The 16,467-nt window shown below is 40.9% G+C and overlaps 2 protein-coding genes across 5 annotated transcripts in view; one reads left to right on the top strand and one right to left on the bottom strand.

Moving 5' to 3' along the window:
- Positions 1-79: 79 nt before the first annotated feature.
- On the top strand, positions 80-8,337 carry ERP29 (endoplasmic reticulum protein 29). Its single transcript, XM_010995839.3, has 3 exons — positions 80-395; positions 5,531-5,669; positions 7,520-8,337. The coding sequence occupies exons 1-3, from the start codon at positions 252-254 to the stop codon at positions 8,020-8,022; spliced, it is 786 nt and encodes a 261-aa protein (XP_010994141.1). The 5' UTR covers positions 80-251; the 3' UTR covers positions 8,023-8,337.
- A 2,864-nt stretch (positions 8,338-11,201) lies between these two features.
- The window catches only part of NAA25 (N-alpha-acetyltransferase 25, NatB auxiliary subunit), a 60,745-nt gene continuing 55,479 nt past the window's right edge, over positions 11,202-16,467 (bottom strand). For 3 of the 4 annotated variants that reach the window (XM_031442732.2, XM_031442734.2, XM_031442733.2), the window contains one exon: positions 11,202-14,401. In XM_031442732.2, the coding sequence (XP_031298592.1) occupies positions 14,279-14,401 (123 nt within the window). In that variant the 3' untranslated portion in view covers positions 11,202-14,278. Of the gene's footprint in view, positions 14,402-14,489; positions 14,643-16,467 lie in introns of all 4 variants that reach the window. The other variant, XR_010378592.1, reaches the window with a different exon arrangement.

Genomic DNA, 16,467 nt, shown 5'->3' with positions numbered 1-16,467 from the left:
CAGCAGCCCCCTCCCGCCACGCGTCCCCGCCTTCTCACCCTAGGCCTGCAAGAGCTTCGCCGAGTGCGCACGCGCGACAGCTCCATTTCCCCGCCCCTCACGTGGCCCCTCCCTCTCACCCTAATCCGGCGTGAGCCTGCAGGGCTGTACACGTGCGCGCACCCGAGTCGGCCCTCCTAGCCACGTGACTCCCGACTCCGCGCTTTCTCCACTACAGCTTTCCCAGCTCCTTACTGCCTGAATCCGGCGTTATGGCTGCCGCCATGTCCCGCGCTGCTTCTCTCTCCCCACTGTTTCCCCTTCTCCTGTTCCTCCTACTGCTCTCCGCTCCGCAAGGCGGCAGCGGCCTGCACACCAAGGGCGCCCTTCCCCTGGATACAATCACTTTCTACAAGGTAATGGTGTGGGGGGGACATCGCGCGCAGGTGCGGCCAGAGGGCCCAGGGGAGCGCGCGCCCGTCGGGGACGCTGGGGACCGAGAGCTGGCAGGAGGTGGTCTGTAGCGACGGTCCCAGGACTTCCCACCATCCTGTAGGGCTGGTGGACTCTGGGCCGAGGTCATTTCATGACCATGGAGCGTTCGTGATCCAGGGTCCTCGCGCTCCCTTGCCTTTGCAGTATTTGTACTTGCTTCCTCTTTAGCAAAAGAACTGCAGAGAGGCAGCCGAGGGAGCCGGGTAACCCTTCGCGTCACCTACGGGAAGAGGGCGGTGCCGGGCGAGATCCAATCCTCGAGTTCCAAGTAGGAGACCCGGAAGGTGGGGCGGGAGTGGAAACCCGGCTTGTTAGCAGGCGTTTCAGCGCCCCTCTTCCCTTGGCGTGGATTTCAGCCACTGTCCAGATATTTTGCGTCTCCTTAAAAAGTGCAAGCGTTAAGAATAAGCTTCCCTTCACCCTCCCTGTAGTGAATGTCTTGGGCCTGGTGACAATTAAAATTGGATCGAGATATGGCAGGATTCGTCCCTACCTTTGAGTGGGTAAATATTGAAGGCTGGATGCAGCTCCAGCTCCCTAATCTTGCACGTGTCTTTACCCACTGGCACCTTTTTAACTTTGCCTATGAGACGAGCAAGTCAAGTGTTGAGAGAGAGCCAGTCATTTCATTGTTTAATTTGTACCCATTACTGGGAAGTGAAATCAAGAATTGGAGCTCTAAATCTGTCTCAAGTGGTTGAACTCTTCTTATTTTCAAAAGGGTTCCTTGTCGTGAAGTTGGCACCTGTGGCTCCCTCAAGGCAAAGTTTGGGAAATTTTTTTTTAACATTTTTTATTGATTTATAATCATTTTACAATGTTGTTTCAAATTCCAGTGTAGAGCACAATTTTTCAATTATACATGTGTTGCGGAAATGACGGGCCAGCCAAGAAACAAGCACCACTCGGAGGGCTGGAGTACTCAGATGTATTATGCCGGCGGGCTCAGAGGGGCTTCTGCTCTGAAGCTCTGAGCACCTCCAAGACGTGTGCGTGAGGTTTTATAGGGTAAAGTACAAGCTTGGGATATTCGGCCAATAGGCATGGAACAGCTTTAGCAGCATCATTATCACAAAAGTGGAGACAGGGAGGCAGCAAACCAACATTCCAAAGCCAGATATATATCTTTCAAAATCCAGCTGGCTAGCAAAAAACCATGAACAGCAAACCAACACTAATTAACTTAGATTTACAAGTTAGTCCAGCAGAACTCATATCAGTATTCCGATACTTAGATTTGTGAGTTATCTTGTTATCTTGTATATATTTCCCTGTGCTATACAGTATAATCTTGTTTATCTGTTCTACAATTTTGAAATCCCAGACTCTCTCTTCCCACCCCCCACCCCCTTGGCAACCACAGGTCTGTATTCTATGTCTATGAGTCTATTTCTGTTCTGTATTTATGCTGTTTGTTTGTTTGTTTTAGATTCCACATATGAGCGATCTCATATGGTATTTTTCTTTCTCTTTCTTGCTTACTTCACTTAGAAAGACATTCTCCAGGAGCAGCCATGTTGCTGCAAATGGCTTTATGTTGTCGGTTTTTATGGTTGAGTAGTAAAAGTTTGGGGAATTTAAGAGTGTAGGTATGGCTGGTTGGTTGTCAGGCATAGCACACTATGCTTTGGGGGTCTTTATTGGCAACCTGACAACCCCTACCTCCCAAACATGGAAATGGGATAACATCACAGACCAAGTGTGACTTAGAGGAAACTCTGCCCTGTAACGTTAGCAGTATTTCCTAATCAGTTGGTGTGTCTCCATCTTTACAGCTACCACCCTAGTCTAGGGCTAGCATTAGAGTAGCCTTCTCCCTGGTCTCCCTGTTTTCAGTCTTGAGCCTCTCCGTCCATTCACACAATAGCCTGAGTCCTACATGATCTGAGCCTTGCTTCCCTCTCCTCTTCTAACCAATTCTCCTCTTTGTCTCCTCTGCTCCAGGCACTCATGCCGTGCCCTGCATCCTTTGGATATTTGGAGCTCCTTACTGCCTTAGGCCCTTTGCACTGGCAGTTCCTTGTAACTAGAACATTCTTTTCCCAGTCTGAAAAGCTGGTTGCTCCTCATCTTTCAGCCTTAGGTTAAATGTTACGTTCTCAGATTTCCCCCTCCCCCAGCGTAAAGTGCCAGTCACATTACCCTATTTGATTTCTCTATAGAGCACTCATCACTGATTTTTTTTTTCTTATCGATTGTATCTTCTCCCACATTAGAACATTATGTGCTTATGAAGAACTACTTTGTCTATCTTGTTCACTGATCATGTGCACAACCTACCAGGTTACCTGTTACATAGAAGATGCTCAATAACTTGTTGAATGAAGGAGCAAATGTTTTCTCCAGTCCCATTCTAAGTCTCCCTCTCTTCCACTGAACAAAAAAGGAGCTTCGCAGTATTACCATATCCAGAGGCCTTGTTCCGTGCTTTGCCTTTCTATGATTTCCAATGTCTTTTTTTGTTTCTTCCCTTTACCATCACTAGAAATAAGAGACCATGTCTGTTTTCTTTACCATATTCACCTAGAACAGTGCCTGGCACATGACAGTTCCTCAGTACCTTTTTATTCAGTGAATAAATGAATAATGAATTCATCTGTACAGTGAAGAAGTAAACTGCCTAGATATAGGTTATAGTGGAGCTGATTCCTCAAGGATGAGGAAAGGATAGAGATTTCTAAGAGGTACAGATTGAGTAAAAGAACAAGAGAAAATTCATTGTGCAGATGTTTGCCATTCAAAACCATTTTGCTGATGCCTTAGAAAGGTGAAGGTAAAAGATGAAGGTCTCTCAATTCTATTTCAGTGTTAGACCACTGTATGGTTATTAATGTTATTCCATAATATAAATGTAGGCCCCTTGAAGGTAGGTTATTCTGTATTATGCTTTTTAAAAAAATTTTTCCCCAGGACATGTAGCACCTGCTACCAAAGCCTGCTCTAGTTTTTTTTTCATTTATCAGATACTTTCAGAGCATCTGCCGTGTGCCAGGCACTATTGGGCACGAGCAGAAAACAGGTCAGACAAGGTCCTTATTCTCACAAGTGTATATTCTAGTGGAGAGGACTGACAACAAGCAAATAAGAATTTCAGAAAGTGATTAATGCAGTGAAGAAGGTAGCACAGGGTAGCATGATAGAGTAGGATGGAAACGAGGCAGTATGAGATGGTTTGAGTGGAAGAGGCCTCTCCATTAGAAGGGAATATTCGAACTGAGCTTTGAATGATAAAAAGACAACCATGGACAGAACTAGGGGAAGGGCACTCCACCCAGCAGAGACAGCAAATGAAAAAGCCCTAAGTGGGAATAAGATTTTGTGTTGAACTGAAATAAGGCCATATGGGCCAGAGGGATGTGATCTGATTTATATTTTTAAGTCTTCCCTGCTTTTTAGGCCTACAGAGCTCAGACTTTTTGGGGTCAGTGACCACTTAAAGATTACCTGTTCTGGTCCCTTTTTCTTCCCTTGTGTCCCTAGACACTGTTAAATATTTTTTAAAACCCAAAATCAAATGGACATCAACACACAATAAGGAACAAGGAATATCAAAAGCTGGAATAACGTCAGCTTGACTTAATTATGACAGTGATTGCCTATAATGAAAAACTAACTGGCAGTGATGACTTTGATTAGAAAAATAGGGGAGGGTATATACCTCAGTGGTAGAGCACATGCCTAGCATGCACGAGGTCATGGGTTTGATCCTTAGCACGTCAGTTAAATAAAAAAATAACAATAATAAATAAATCTAATTACCCCCTCCAAATTGTACACCAGAAATTGACACAACATTGTAAACTGACTATACTTTAATAAATATATATGTACAAAAATAAAAAGAAAGAAAAATAAAAAATTGTAGAAGCAGGGGAGGCAGTGCTAGTGACCAGAAGCAGTTTATCTAATAATTTTAATAATCTGTACATTGGGAGAAACCATCAAAATGAAGCCCTTGGAATTCTTGAATAAGTTAAACATAGAATTGCTGTATGACCGTGCATTTCCACTCTTAGGTATGTTCCCAAAAGAGATGAAAACAGGTGTTCAAAGAAAAACTTGTACACAGATGTTCATAACAGCACTATTCACAACTAACCAAAAGGTGGGAACAACCCAAATGCCCATCAACTGATGAATGGCTAAACAAAATATGATATATCCATACAATGGAATATTTCTTTGGCCATAAAAAAGTGAATTACTGATGCCTGCTACAACATGAGTAAATCTCGAAAACATTATGCTAAGTGAAAGAGGCCAGACACAAAAGGTCACATATTGTATAAGTCTATCAGAGTAGACAAATCCATACAGATAGACAGCAGATTAGTGGTTGCCAGGGGCTTAGGGGAAGGATACCTGGGGAATGACTGCTTAATGGATACGTGCGTGGTTCCTTTTCAGGTCATGAAAATGTTCTTGAACTAGATATTTGTGATGGTTGCACAGCATGGTTAGTGTACTAAATCCCACTGAATTGTCTTGACCCTGACAGTTTAGGACCTAGAGATCTAACTAAAGGGAACTGTGGTTTAGGGAGAGGACATTGTCCCAAGCCTGGCTTCTCAGCAACTTCCTGTGAGCCCTGAAATTGCAGAGTTCAAACTCTTGGTTCCCTAGCCAAAGTGTCCTCTGTGGTGCTAACTCCTTTATAGTTGGTTGGTTGATTGGTTTTGGTCAGATTTCTAGTTCATTGCTAGAGAAAGGCCCCCTGGGATGATGGGCATGACAGGGGCCAGCATAGTGTGTAGTGTCTCCTTAGTCCTACCAAAAGGGCCACTGGAGGAAAAGGCCTTAATACATCTAGAGTTTTGTTTATTCCATACAGTTTGATTCATGTGAGCAAGGACCTGGTGGGGTACCAAGGACATAGCAGGCACCACAAAATTGTTAAATGAATCTATGGGTAAATGAATGAATATTCATGTATAAGAGCTTGTCTCCCTTGTGGGCTTGGTTTCCACTCTGTTTCTTAAACAAGGGTCCCTTGGGAAAGAGAATTAGCTCCAGAGGCCCCTGAAACCCCAACTTGCTCAGCTCTATACGCCCTCAGGTTATTCCCAAAAGCAAGTTCGTCTTGGTGAAGTTCGACACCCAGTACCCCTACGGTGAGAAGCAGGATGAGTTCAAGCGTCTGGCTGAAAACTCGGCTTCCAGTGATGATCTCTTGGTGGCAGAGGTGGGGATCTCAGGTATGAACAAATCCAGGACAACTGGGGAGGGCAGAGAGGGAGGAAATTAGGAATTATTTCCCTACTTGTAGTGGGGATACCTAGTGCCTTTCTGTCTGAGCCACACACAGTGTAAATGGGGTCATGTCCTCTCAAGGAATCTGGTACCCATAGGAAGCTTAGCTTGAACAAATTCAGTGACCACAGAACCTCAGCTTGGTCTTGCAAGTGCCTGAGGGAAGGGAATTCACCATCTTTCACCCTCCAACCCACACTGACATCAAACTTACTGTGAGAACTTAGAGCTCTCCTTGCAGGGAACTGTGGTCAGAGGGGGTGCAGTCAGTTCTTCCATCTTCATTTCAGCCCTTTTGTACCAAAACTGTTAGGTTTGGGCTTTAGCCCAAATCCACCAGAGCTGCCATTAAACCAAGGGCAGCTCTCAATGATCTTGACAACTTTAATATACAGTTGCCAACATTTAGTGGTTTTTGAGTCTATAAAGATATACATAATTGTTGCATTTTTTATCTTCACCTGAACCCTGTCTGAGGAACCACATGCATTATCTCCATTTCATACTTGAGGAAAACTGAAGCTCAGGGGGCATAAAAGACTTGTCTAAGACAGTGGGGCAGAAACACGGTTATTCAGAACACCTAAGTGTGTGTTCCTATATGAGGTAGGTTCTTCCCTCTCAGCTTCCTCCCAGCTGAGATGCCTCAGTTCCCTAGTACGCTCCTGAGTCTAGCCCTGGGTAGAAGATAGCTGTCACCCTCCTCCAGGGCAGTTGATCAGTTCTGACTCAATTGTGAGTCCACTTCTTTGGGGGCTATAATAATAATAATAACTGGCATTTCTCAAATGTTTACTATGTGCCAGACCACTGTGCTAAGTGTTTTACATGTATGTCATCCTTGTGACAACTCTGTGAAGGAAATTCTGTGACCCCCAAATGAAGAAACGGATGCTTAGAGTAACTTGCTCAAGATTACAGAGTTTAAAGTAACAGAACTGGGATTGGAACCCCACACTTCCTATACTACTACCCAGTCATAAGTGGTTTTGGCCATTTCTTCTTGGCCAGGTGTAAGAAACCAGTTGTCAGTATCAGCCCTTGGGCTGTTGCTGCCTGTTGGGAAGGACATAGTAAATACTAACAGCTACCACGTATTAAGCACTTAACTCTGCCAGGTTGAGTGCACATTTCCCCTCACTGGGTCATCCCAACAGCCCTTGTATAGGAACGACATTTGTTACTTACCATGTGTTCACTAAGCTCCAGCCAGACCACACATTGTAATCCTTAAATACAACCCGGCTCATTCCTGCCTCAGAGCTCTTTGCTCTTGCTATCCTTCCTGCCTGAGACAAACTTTGCACATCTTCACTTGCCTGGCTTCAAATTCAGGTCCCTCAGCTCATGTCATCTTCACAGAGAGGCCTTCCATGACCATCCGAAGTGGGCAGTCTTACCCAGTCACTGTGTCTTACCACCCTGTTTTATTTTCATCAGGGCACTAATCCCTTACATTCATTTGTTTGCTTATTATTTTCTCTCCTCACCCTTCGAAGAGTATAAGCCCCTTGAGGTCAGATTGCTTAATACTCTCAATCACAGCTAAGCCCCAGCACTTAGCACAGTCCCTGGCACATAGCAGGCATGCAATAAATATTCAGAATTCCCCTTTCTCACATGAGGAAAATGAAGTTCAGAGGTTAAATGACTTGACTAACGCCACACGGCTAGAAAGTAGCAGAGGAGGAATTCAGACAGCCAGGAAGATTCTTCTTCCCCTCAGCTCTGATAGGTCTCATAGCAGTCTCCTGCCCCGCCTTCCTTGCTCCTCATTTCTGGTTTCTGTTCATAGATTACGGTGACAAGCTGAATATGGAGCTGAGTGAGAAATACAAGCTGGACAAGGAGAACTATCCCGTCTTCTACCTCTTCCAGGATGGGGACTTTGAGAACCCAGTCCTGTACAGTGGGGCAGTTAAGGTTGGAGCCATCCAGCGCTGGCTAAAAGGACATGGGGTCTACCTAGGTATGCCTGGTTGCCTACCTGCATATGACAGCCTTGCGGGGGAGTTCATCAAGGCCTCTGGCATGGAGGCCCGCCAGGCCCTCTTGAAGCGGGGGCAGGACAACCTCACTAGTGTGAAGGAGACTGAGAAGAAGTGGGCCGAGCAATACCTTAAGATCATGGGAAAGATCTTAGACCAAGGTGAGGACTTCCCAGCATTAGAGATGACCCGGATCACCAAGCTGATTGAGAAGAACAAGATGAGCGACGGGAAGAAGGAAGAGCTCCAGAAAAGCTTAAATATCTTGACTGCCTTCCAGAAGAAGGGGGCTGAGAAGGAGGAGCTGTAAAAAGGCACTCCAGGGTTTTCCAGGGTAGGGGTGGGGGTGGGGAGTAAGTTACCTGCTGGCTGTGAGACCCTCCTGGGATATAAGGGAGTGACAGGAAAAGTGGCACTAAGCCAGAAATCTGAGTATGCCCAGATATAGATGCTGATGTGACCATACTTGGGACACCTCTGCAACAGGTATAGCTGGAACACTTGCTCAGATGGCTTGAGAACTCCCCCCTCAGAAGGAATTGGTGCTGTAAAGAAGAGTGTACTGCCCAGGTTCTTGACAGGTATAATTCTGACCCAATTAAAGTTTCTGTGTTTTGGTTAAGTAGACCTGAAGCCATTCAGTTTTCCTTTACAAATTATACTTTGGGTTATGACCTGCTTTCTCCTTTGAATTTATTTTTTAATCTAAGGTGGTATAGACTCCATTCTACCAGGGTAACAGACTCTCCTGGTAACACTGTGGAAACTAGTCCCAGCTCAAGGCCTACTTTTGTTACTTTCCACTAGTGTTCAGATTCAAGTGGACTGACTGTGGGTAGTAAAATGCATTGTCCATTTTCTGGACCTTAAAATTGAATTGCAACATTAATTAACCTCAGGATAGTTATTTTCCATACTCCATGAGATAAATACAGCAAATTCTTACTTTTACCAATATAATCTCATAGGTTTTTTCTTCAAGAGTTGGATTTTTTAAAGAGGTTTCCAATTTGAAAGTTTTTTTGAAAAGGGATTGTTGTCCATCTAAGTCACTTTGTCATTGTCATTTACTCAGTAAGTACCATCTACTAAAAAAGCAGAGCAGGGAGAGCACTGTCCTGACTTTCAGCTCTCTTAAGAGTGAACAATTACCTGTAATGGTAGGCTTCACAGTAACATCCACACTTTCTTATTTAACCATTTGAAAATACCAAATTGCAGCTCCCAAAACATGTTTAATTACACCCACACAAAGAAATTTGAGCAGAGTTGGCAAATAAAATCTTAAATTGTTAACATTGCTCTGCTTCAGCCAGATTGGGCAGTTAAAATCACCGGAAACAAAAAATGCAGGAAAATCCATGTATTGAATTGGATGGAACAACAAAAAAATTGTGGCACCTTAGGCTAACAGTTCAAACCAACTAGATAAAAGATGTTCAGACCTAAACACCTGCCCATAACCAGCATAGATAACTCAACATTTGACAAGTGGGTAACTATTATGTATAATAGGCCCAATAATTTCAGTATTTCCCCTACTCATTTCAATTCTAACTGAAAAATCTGGAAGATCTTTTTGGATGCTTCTCACTAGTAAACTTGCTTTAGCTCTTCTAGTTTTTTTCTCATCTATCTAAAACAGGGTCACTTCCAAAGAATTACGTATTCACTGTCTTGTGGAAATAAGACAAATGGCAGGTAGGGAAAGAACTCGACTCGCATCCAGTCCCTGAATGTGGTCTCATCTTGATTCTCAATTTTAAGAGGAAAGAAAGGTGGCAGCACATCTGTGGGCACTTCATTGGATGGATCCATCTGGGTATCATAATTTATAAGCCTCAGGTCTTGAATTGAAGAAATGGGCTATTGGGCAGGACTAGATTATCATGCATTAGAGGCTCTTTGCATCAAATATTTTCCATTAAAGATGAGCCCTGTTTCTAGTTTAGAGTCTGCAGTGATTTGCATATGCTACATAAAAATCTTCCCTAACACGTCACATGGATTCCTTTCCTCTACTTCTTGGCATCTAGTTACTAAAGTTGTGACTCAAATGCTACTAATCAGTATGTAGTGAAGGCTGTGGACTGACTGGCTTCCTAGAATTGATCAAGAATATGCAATTTTAAGGGAATTTCCAGATAAACTGAAGCAAATGAGCTCCTGGATCCGACATGAAGAATCCTGTTCTAAGGAACCTGCGTGTTACCTCAAATAATGCCAATAATAATTTTAATTTACAAATAGTCATTGGTAATTGGTGCCACAAACAACAACAAAAACATTAGAATTGCTTCAGGAGAGATTAATTATTTAATAGGGAACCAAGATAGAATCTGAGAATTTGAACATGGCCATCAAGACAAAGAATGAGATGGTGTATGGGGGGGGGGGTGTGTTTGTTTCATTTTAGCTAATTTCATCAATGCTTAAGAGTTTGAATTTTATCCAGATAACTACCCCACTGGATGGATGGTCTTAGTAGCCGTATCTCCAGTAACTCTTTTTCTCATACGTAAAAACATCATCTGGGGCCCCTTTTTACTAAGATATATGGAAGCTGAGGGTGCAAAAACGAGCTGTGTGCTCCTCAAGCTTAAACTGCTGTAGGTATCCCACAAATAATTTTTATAAGCATTTGGCACATGGTTGCTTATCCTCTACTTGCTACTATGAAATACATGTCTGCATTGAGGCAGTGACAGCATCCCAAAAACAAGGAATGTGAAAAAGTATAAACCTGAGCCCGCCTTTCGGGGAAAGCTGAAAATGGCAGTGTCCACCTTTTGTTAAAGGAAAAAAGGAATACTGGAGTGGAGTTAATTCATAACTGAAGAGGCAGGCAAAAACTTAACTTTTTCAGGGCTCAGATAAGGCCATTAATTATCACAGGACAAAAAGGAAAAATACACAGCTCCTCTTTCCTCTGTGTTCTGTGTCTGAAGAAACTTTTGATCTCCACCTCTGGGCTCACATACCCCTGGATAAATCATGTCATCAGCCTGTCTGAAGTCCTCTGATTAAACTTACCCCTAAATTTGGAAATCTCCCTTCCCCTGGTGACAAACCGTGACTGACTGTTCTAATCTCTACTCTGCCTTCTGTCCTAATCCATCCCCCGCCACTCCTTTCACTGAGTCCCAGGCACCTGAGCCTTTTCTTTCAGTCACTGGAACAGGCTCAGCACTTTCCTGCCTTTTGCACTTGTGTTCCTTTTTTTCCATGGCTGACTCTTCATCATTCAGGTCAGATGGCACCACTCAAGGGGTCCTCTCATGACCCCACCTATCACATACGCTGGTTTACGTTAGTCAGGACTTAATTACAAACTGGTATTTATTGTCTCTTCCCTCACCTCCTTCACTAACTAGGTTATAGAGTCTTGTTTACCATTATATCGGCAGAGCCTAAAACAGAAACTGGCACATAGTAAATAAGTGCTTAATACATATATGTTGAATTAATGAATGCTAGCACACAAAGTACTTTAAACAAACGGTCTAGTGGCCTTGGAGTAAAAATTTTAAATTCACAAATATTACCATTTTGATGAAGAATGTAACAATACAAAATTGGGATGAATTATACCATTTAAAAGGTTGTGGCTTCTAGGAATCCGAACAAGAATGAACCAGGCAGAAATGCCAACTCAAAATGAAAGTGTTTATAAAATTAATTCATCTAGTTTAAAGTAGATTTGCTATGCTTCACTTAATTCTGAAGAAGGAAGAATATATACTTCCCATATTAATAAATCACATCAAAAAGTAGGAAGAGTTTCAGTAACAAGGCTGTAGGTACATTGAAACCCCTTTTTATATGAAAAGGTAAAATGAAAGACAAATCAAGATTGAACATAGTGATTGCAAAATATAATGCAATTTTGAACAATTAAAATTATGAAAATATACAAAACTGATGGGCAACACAGCTAGGCATTTGTACATTTTCCATTACGTGGAGAACACTAAAAATTTCTCTACCTTTTATCCGTATCAGATAAGTGATTTAAACCAAATGTTTGCTTTTGAGAGTCAACTTAGGATCTCAGTAGTATAAAAAGCAGTAATTTTTCAGTCTGTAAACAGTAGTCGTGTTTTTCTCTTCCTTTTTTTGTTTTTAAATAATCAATTTACCACACAAAAACAAAACAAAACAAAACACCCACACAAACCAAAAACAGCAGCAGCAGCAATGAATTATTTGGGAATTCTCTTCAAATACCAATGACATAAAATTGCTGGAGAGGGTGCTTTTTTACTCATGTAAGAATATATATATATATATATATATATATATATATATATATATATATATATATATTAACTGTACACAATTTATAGTGCATGACAGTTTCCAAAAGAACAGATCAATAAAAGATATTGGCCATTTTTGCATAATTTCATTCTTTTTTACAATTATCTCAAAATGTAAGAGGTTGGATCTAATTGAAATGCTACATTTAGTAGGAAAATCAACAAGTAACAAAGGAAGCATAACCTTGATGTAACATTATCTGTCACTAAAACCAGTAAAGGACCCAGATGCCCCTAGGCAAGAGACTAGTTAGGTAGACCACTGGAGTCACACACTGTCCCTGAGGACCAAGCCCAGCCTACTGAGCACACATATGCTAGATTGATCATGGTCAGTTGATAGACTTATTTCAAAGAGCATTTCTATTTCTATGTACAGTATTTTTGGATATTCAAAGAAACATCATTTTAAGAACACATGCCATACACACACATCCCTACCCCCATACACAAAGTTCCATTTAAATAGGCCATCATTTTATGAAGTTATGATATATTGTTATTAAATTAGATTTGGAATCAGAATTTTCAGTTCATCTTGTTCAAGGTAGTTCTTCCTTTTAGGGTGGGGTGTGATAGTTGTGGCTGCCAACTTACATCAAAACTAGTTTTTTCAAATTCCTGGATGGACTAAGATTTCCAACAAGTCTTATTTTGAACAGGTAATTCATTAATTTTGAACAAAGTTTTCTTGGAAGTTGAGACAGTTATTAATTATATCAAATTATGAATCTAAGAAAGTCAAGGTGATGGGAACAAAATACAATTGCTTTGCATACAGAGAGTTTCCAAGCTCTTTTTTGGTTGCTTTAAAAGAAAAAAGTATCACATTTCACTGGATAAGTGAGTTGGAAAGGACCCTGAAGATCTTTGAGACCAATCCTCCATCAGACACTTGAATTTCCTCATCAAATTCATTTCTTTGTTTTTACAGAATTACTAACTTTAATGGTATCTGAGTAACAAAGACCAAAAACAGAAGCACAGATTCAAACATAAAAGTTACTAAAATAACTGTATAAACTGTAACATTTTCAAGAGCAATGTTTATCTTTTCTGTCAGACCAACCTCTGGAAGCTGCAGTCTTGGGGAGCTCCAGGCGAACAATGTAAACACCATCCTGGTATAATTCTCAAGTCTGAAAAAAGTAAACTGAACCTCAAACCCAATGGATAACATTTTTTTTGGCCAGCCTAAAACTTAAAACCTAGGTTAATTTCATAATATATTCTTTGCTTCCTTCCTTCTCAAACCCCCTACTTAAAAAACACTAAAGTATTAAATCTTTATTTTCAAGCATGTATACATACATGTATACATACATGTATACATGCTTGAAAACAGACATATATATGTAAAAGCATATACATATATATATATATATATCTCACAAAACCAATGACATTGGTAGTAGACTTGCCTGCATAAATTATGTACACCTCTATTCTTTAAAACAGTGATTCGCATCTTTCCCATATAAATGAAAGACAGCAAGCTAATCCTCAGCAGGCTTACAAGTGGTCTGCACTACTTTTCCCTCCAAACAGCTGCAAGTTAACTGAAGCCTATCTGTGATTTACTCTCACAGGAGCTAAGATGGGGAGGTCTCGGCCATTGGGACTATTAAGCTGAAAAATGAGGGCCTGTGGTCCTCTGAGTGACGCCCTTCAGTGGCAGGTGCTTATGCCAAGTTTCACCTGAGGCCCTTTGGGTACCTGCCTTGGGTTCTGTGGGAGCCAAGCAACTGAGGAAGCCTCAAAACTAAACTGGTAATGTGGAAAGAAGGCCTGCTCCCAGTCACGGGCCCCCTCTATTTCTGCTTTCTAAGGCTCCAGGAGCAGACCAAAACGCCCTATGCTATAACAGTAGAGCAATTCAGCTGCTCTGAGGTCGATGCTTTACGCTTAATTTCTATTGCTGCTTTTATAGACCCCTCCTCCCCACCAGATGTTTCTGGTGATAGAAGGGAAGAGAAAAAGTTGGGTTCTCTTGTGGCTGCCATATGCATATGAACATGTATAAAAAGTGGTCAAACCCAGATGAGGGTCCTGCTTCTGGTTTATATACAATAATTTAATCAGTTGTATACATTTAATACCTAAAAAATTAATTCACGATCAAAGTCCTTCATGCATTTTATGAGGAAGTTCTGGATTAAAATGATGGTCAACCAGATGTAGCTTTTGCCTGGGAAGATGATGTCATTTTCTGTTGTAGAGTTATCAGTGTCTGTGGTTCACACTAACTTAAATTTTTAGTTTCTTTGTGGTCTCAAGTCTTTTTTTCAACAGCTCCCCAATTTCCAGAAGAGAGTGCAGGTAACTGCTCTGCACCTTCCTTTGCACAGTCTTTGAAAATTTTCTCTCTTCCTACAAAGGAGATAAGAATTAGTAGTCTTGGTCAGAAAGCATTCCCCCAGATTACAGTTCCTCAGATATAAATTAAAATTACCATTACCTTTGGACACTCTGCAAGCTCCATCAGAACAGAGTGGGTCATTTTCAATTTCATTAAATGCAAAGAAGGCTAAACTCATCACAGATGTATATTTTTCCATGTGACTTTTCACTGAGACCCTGTTGCTTTAGTATTACTATTCTTTCAAGTAACCTTTTAATAAATGATATAAAGTTGGAAAACTGAGATTTCTGATTACTAGTTTTCATCAAGAAACAAGTTAGAAAATTATTACTAAGTAGACTGGCCATAAAATCACTACTATTTTGTTATGAGCTATACAAAGTAGAAAAAAGGAGATTTCTGATTATTAGATTCATCGGGAAATAAAAGTAGAAAACAATTTTTAATTGAAGTATAGTCAGTTACAATGTGTCAATTTCTGGTGGACAGCATATCCCAGTCATGCATATAGATACAGATATTCATTTTCATATAGAAACTTATTATTAATCTAGATATTATCAGTCACTTTTTAAAAGGGCATCAAATTGACCAGTATCACCTTTTCTAGTTACAATATTGACAGACCTCCCTCCATAATGACAAAGTCCACAAGTTCCAGAGGCCAAACAACTAAAAAAGACCAAAGTTTTCCTAAGGCTATTCAAATATGTGAGTTAAATACTTGCCGTATGCTTGATCTGTGGCAGAGACCACAAAAAATAAAGGCGATGAAGTGTTCAAACACACAAAGGTGGTTGGTTGAAAACTGGCTAGTTTTACATGAAGTTAGCAGTATTGTAAAGCCCAAAAGAAACCAGGTAAGCACACTTTATCACCCAACATATGCATAAGAAGGCATGTACAACAAATGCATTTTATTCAGTACTGTATGTAAAAGCAAATGTAAAGAAACAACCTAAAATGTCCAATAGTTATGGTGCATTCATATTTTGAATACTATGCAGTTGTTCAAAAGAACAAGTACAAGGCGGTAGTACTCCAGAAGCCCACGGTGTTTCAAGTTTAGAAAGAAAGGAAAGAAAAAAAGACGTAAACCCAACGGAAATGGAATTGAAGAGATGTTCTTTTTAACCCAAAAGAAAGTACTCAGCACTATATGGATCCTACATTTGGTGGCCAGTGCCGCTCAGTATTATGACTTTAACAAAATAAGGCAATATAAGGCCATTATTGTTTTGTTTAATCCTCACTATAATCCTATGAAGTATTATTATGATTTCCATTTTACAAATAAAGAAATTGAGGCCCAAAGAGGTTAAGTGACTTTCCTGAGGTCAAAGGATGAGGACAGAACCAGGTCTTGAAAAATCTAGAGAGTAGCTCAGAGTTAAGGATAACCTCTAGAATAACCAAAACGAGAAATTTTATTCCTCATTTCAGGAGGCAGACAGATCTTTTAACAAGAACAACCACTCAACAATCTCAACAACAGCAGAGCTACTGTGCGCGGACTCTGTCAGATGACTCACAGTCCCATACAATTCACTTTCCTGCTTCCGTGATTTTTTTGTCTGTGCCTCCTTCTGCTTGAGATTCCTTTCCTCCCTTCCTCTTTGCCTGGTGAAAATTTATTAATCCTCAAATGTCCCCTTTCCAGTGAGCCTCTTTTTGACTCACTCAGGTTTCTGTGCTTATATCGTATCTCCAACTTAGTAAGTAATCTATATGCATCTTTCTGTAGCCAGTCTCTCTACAGCCAGGTCTTTGATCACTGTACTTCTACAAGCACTTAGCCCAACAATAGTGAGCTCAATAAATCAGTATCTACTTACTGACAATCTTAAAGATGCCCAACAAAGCCCAACCACATGAAGTAATCTGACACCTGTTCAAGTGTGCAATCCTTAAGACTTTTTTTCAAAATAGGTACTGTAATTTTAAGTTTTTATTTTTCTATTACTATTCACAAAAGGGCATGAGAGTTGGAGTAGAGAACGAGTTTATGTTTAGTCTAAAAAGTAAAAAGTTAAACAGCTACAAATCTACTACTATAAATTACCAGATTTCTTTG

This window comes from Camelus dromedarius, chromosome 31, assembly GCF_036321535.1.
Source record: "Camelus dromedarius isolate mCamDro1 chromosome 31, mCamDro1.pat, whole genome shotgun sequence".
Lineage (NCBI taxonomy): Eukaryota > Metazoa > Chordata > Mammalia > Artiodactyla > Camelidae > Camelus > Camelus dromedarius.
The sequence above is the reverse complement of the archived record's forward strand: the minus strand, read 5'-3'. Positions and strand labels throughout refer to the sequence as shown.

What these genes read in the sequence shown, in the direction of transcription:
- ERP29 (XM_010995839.3), top strand. Translation starts at nt 252, where the DNA reads ATGGCTGCCGCCATGTCCCGCGCTGCTTCTCTCTCCCCACTGTTTCCC. An exon ending in ATACAATCACTTTCTACAAG is followed by an intron (nt 396 to 5,530) that starts GTAATGGTGTGG and finishes ATACGCCCTCAG; the next exon opens with GTTATTCCCAAAAGCAAGTT. An exon ending in GGCAGAGGTGGGGATCTCAG is followed by an intron (nt 5,670 to 7,519) that starts GTATGAACAAAT and finishes TTCTGTTCATAG; the next exon opens with ATTACGGTGACAAGCTGAAT.